Raw genomic sequence first — 3,670 nt, forward strand, 5'->3', positions numbered from 1 at the left:
AAATTTTACAATGCAAGTCTATTTTTAAACGTTAAGCCACCTCTCTAGGTCAATTTTTTACAAACAATCCCATACCTTTAAAAATGCTAATGATGCAATTTGAAAACAACATGAATAAAGTTCTTGCGCCCTAAATTGTCATAAAGTAAGATTAGGTCTGATAAAATTAACCTAGGGCAAACCTCTTTAAACATTTACAAGAACTAAATTTTTTTTTTTTCCTAAGCCAAGTGAGTCCCCAATTAAATTACTTTTTACCATCCATCCCTGGAAAATAACGTGGCACAATGCACCAACATATCCCATTTAACTAGTTCAACGAGTAACATGACGTGAGAAACTGCACTGTATAATTCCTTTATTTTCTGCATATTAGTGCTTTACCAACACTACAACCATAAAGAACACAATTCCAGATACTGTACTTTTTAGTTTGGGGAGATCACAGTCTACAGACTCATTTACTTATTAGACAAGATTAACTCATTCAAAACTTACTGCATTTTAAAATTTCACATAAATACAGAAAGAAATTGATGCAATTGAACAAAACCTTCAGGGTCTTATTTTTTAAATTCTTAAGATTATAACTTTTTTGCAGGCTATAATTACCTGTTGCACAATCACCAATTGTTATGGCTCAATTGAACTATATCAATTATAAACCTTTTATACCTTCAAGAAAATGTGAGAATTACGATTTCTTTCCAAAAGGTTCAGGATTTTCCAAATTTCAAATATTTGCCTCCCCCTCCCCCTTTTTCAGTCAGACATTTCAATAAACTAAAATATAAACCACATCTCACCTGCAACATTCAGTAACAGCAATCACTTGATGTATAAAATTTTAACTATGCCCCCCAGTTATTTTTAAGACACAAAAAAAATGGCTGCCTACCTATCTGTCCGCCACAAGTTAGAAATACTACATTTAAGAATTAACATGAGGGTTTCAAGTTTCCTCCAGTTTAGGCATTTATACTTTTTGTGCTTGTTTCAGGATGTTACTATAGCATTGATATTTGTATAACCCTTGTTTATGTACCCTAAAATGTAATCATTTAAAACACCAACAATTACATTTATGGTGGAGCTTTGGGAATTTTAAAAAGCAACCAAAATATTCTTAAATGTATTTATCAGCTTCATTTCTACAGATACTACCAAAGTGAAACTGAGAACTTTATACTTTAGTTGCGTTTGAATTTAAAAAAACCCTCTGTGCCAGGATCCTACAACATAGCACCTTTTCTCATCTGCTTTAAATGTTGAGTTTTACTTTGAACAGTTTTTAATATCCTTATGCTTCTCATACGTCTTTGGTAAAAGCTCCATTGTACAATATGGCCAAAACGTGAAGGACTAATACTGTCCAACTATACCATGATATCCCGCTCATTTTTAGTTTTCAGATACCCTCATAAACAAAACCCACCTCGCCTTTTCCTGTATACTGCCTTTGCACTCTACATTTCTGAAATTCCCTAAGTTTAATTCCTTGAGGATCGCTAAACTTAATCCTTAAGGCTAGAACCAGATGCTGCTTCACAATTCTGAATCAAGCATTAACATTTGGTTCAAAATATCAACATAGTGGTCTCAATCTAGTTACAGGTCCCCACCAGCTAACCTTGTTAGGATCTGGCTATCACCAGTGAGCAAACTGCTTACCCTTGAAGAAAAGTTTACATTCATTGTCATCTGTAGGTTCTAATCTCACTTCCCCTTGGTCATTCCTGAAATCTACCCATCATTCACACATCACATTGCCTTTCTTAAAGGAGACAGTGTACTATTGAACCCACAGGATATCTATTTGCATGAATTAATCCTATAATCAAGCAAAATTAAATACCTTATAAAATTTTTTCCAGTGTTCTAATTAATGGAGATGTGGATCATTCATCTATAAAAAAATGACTTACACCTTCAGCTTAACTGATTGCTGTAATGTGAAAATAGGAATGTGTATTTCTCCAACTAGGCAAAAGGTGCATATAATCTAAACTGTTAAATGCTTTTATGAGTGAATAAACATTTTAGTAATTTTAAAACTACTGGTCTTAGATGTTTGAAACAAAAGTATATATTCCAGTTTTGCCCAAGTCATTTAAAATATCTACAAATGTTTCATCTGTCTGTGGCATATACCATTATTGCTCCATTTTCTGGAAGGAGTCTATTTTAAGGAGGGAAAACAGCAAAGTTACTACTAACTTTTGCAGTGGAAAAAACTCTGCCCTTGACAGGTTGCACTTTCATGTTTTTATGCTGTTAGCTATGTTATGGGAAACTTGGGTTTTATTCCTACTCATGCATGATGTGTTTCAGAACTTAATAGCTAACATTTCAAACAACTTCTTACATTACCTGTTTAACATACTGATGTTCAACTGGAACATGTTACAATGATATTACTCATTATTTGCCACTGTGGGCTAAATTTACCATACTGGTCTTAGATATAAAAGATCACATTTGAAATTACTAAATTAAAGATAGAACTAATGAGGGAGGGTTGGGGGGAGGCCTTAAATATAAAAGACAAACGGCAGTTTGATTAAGCAATAATTTTCAGTTTACTAGATGAAACAGACTTGCAACATAGTCTGCATGGATGCAAAATAAGCCATCTACAGCAAGTGATAAGGAAACTGGGCAAAAAGGAAAAAAAAGCATACATTGGAAAAAAAAAATCAAAATTAAAAAAAAAAAAAAAAATCAAACCATTATAAAGGACTTTCCCAAGAAATGCTATTTCCCCCACCCCATTTTGTTGGAGGTCAACAAGAGCATCTAGCACTGTGTTCATGTCAATGTCATATCAGAGCAATCTAACGCAAAGCCAAAAATAGAAAGAAAAAAGAAAACCCAACCGCCCCCCCCAACCGTAGAACAGTAACTCCAGAGTTCAAATTCAAAAGAAGAGAAAGTGGCAATTGAAAGAGGTGATGATGGTGGCGATAATCCTATGAATGGGTTTTTGATTTCTCTCCTTCCGGGGGATGGGTGGAGAAGGCTCATTAGGATTTGTAGTTAGAGGTTAACCATGTGAGCCCCTCGTAAAGTCCGTCCCCCGAGGTGGCACAGGAGGGCTGCACATACCAGTTCCTGTCCCGAATCCGGGTCAGGCCCAGTTTCTCCTGGATCTCGTGGGGTTTCATGGCATCGGGCAGGTCCTGCTTGTTGGCGAAGATGAGGATTATGGCGTCCCTCATCTCCCGGTCATTGATAATGCGGTGCAGCTCCTGGCGGGCCTCGTCGATGCGGTCGCGGTCGGCGCAGTCCACGACGAAGATCAGACCCTGGGTCCCGGTGTAGTAATGCCGCCAGAGCGGCCGGATCTTGTCCTGGCCGCCCACATCCCACACGTTGAACTTGACGTTTTTGTAAGTCACCGTCTCCACGTTGAAGCCCACGGTGGGGATGGTGGTCACCGACTGGCCCAGCTTCAACTTGTACAGGATGGTCGTCTTGCCGGCCGCGTCCAGACCCAGCATGAGGATCCGCATCTCCTTGTTCCCGAAGATTTTGGACAGCACCTTCCCCATCGCGTCGGAGGAGCCGGGGCCGGGGGCATCCAGGTGTCCCGGGTCCCCTCCGCCAACAGCGCCGCCGCCGCCGCCGCGCGAGCGAAACGAAGGCTGCCCGCCGCGAGGGCGCCCGCGGC

General features: G+C 39.2%; 1 protein-coding gene across 1 annotated transcript; it reads right to left on the reverse strand.

Annotated features, from left to right (window-relative positions):
- Window positions 1-341: 341 nt before the first annotated feature.
- Arf6 (ADP-ribosylation factor 6) lies at window positions 342-3,670 on the reverse strand (the record flags this gene model as incomplete). The annotated part of the gene is given in 1 exon segment (XM_005376832.2): window positions 342-3,670. A coding segment is annotated over 1 exon segment (647 nt), but the record flags the coding sequence as incomplete, so codon positions are not given.

The sequence above is a fragment of the Chinchilla lanigera genome, unplaced genomic scaffold, assembly GCF_000276665.1.
Source record: "Chinchilla lanigera isolate Chin_1 unplaced genomic scaffold, ChiLan1.0 scaffold00008, whole genome shotgun sequence".
In the NCBI taxonomy this organism is placed as follows: domain Eukaryota; kingdom Metazoa; phylum Chordata; class Mammalia; order Rodentia; family Chinchillidae; genus Chinchilla; species Chinchilla lanigera.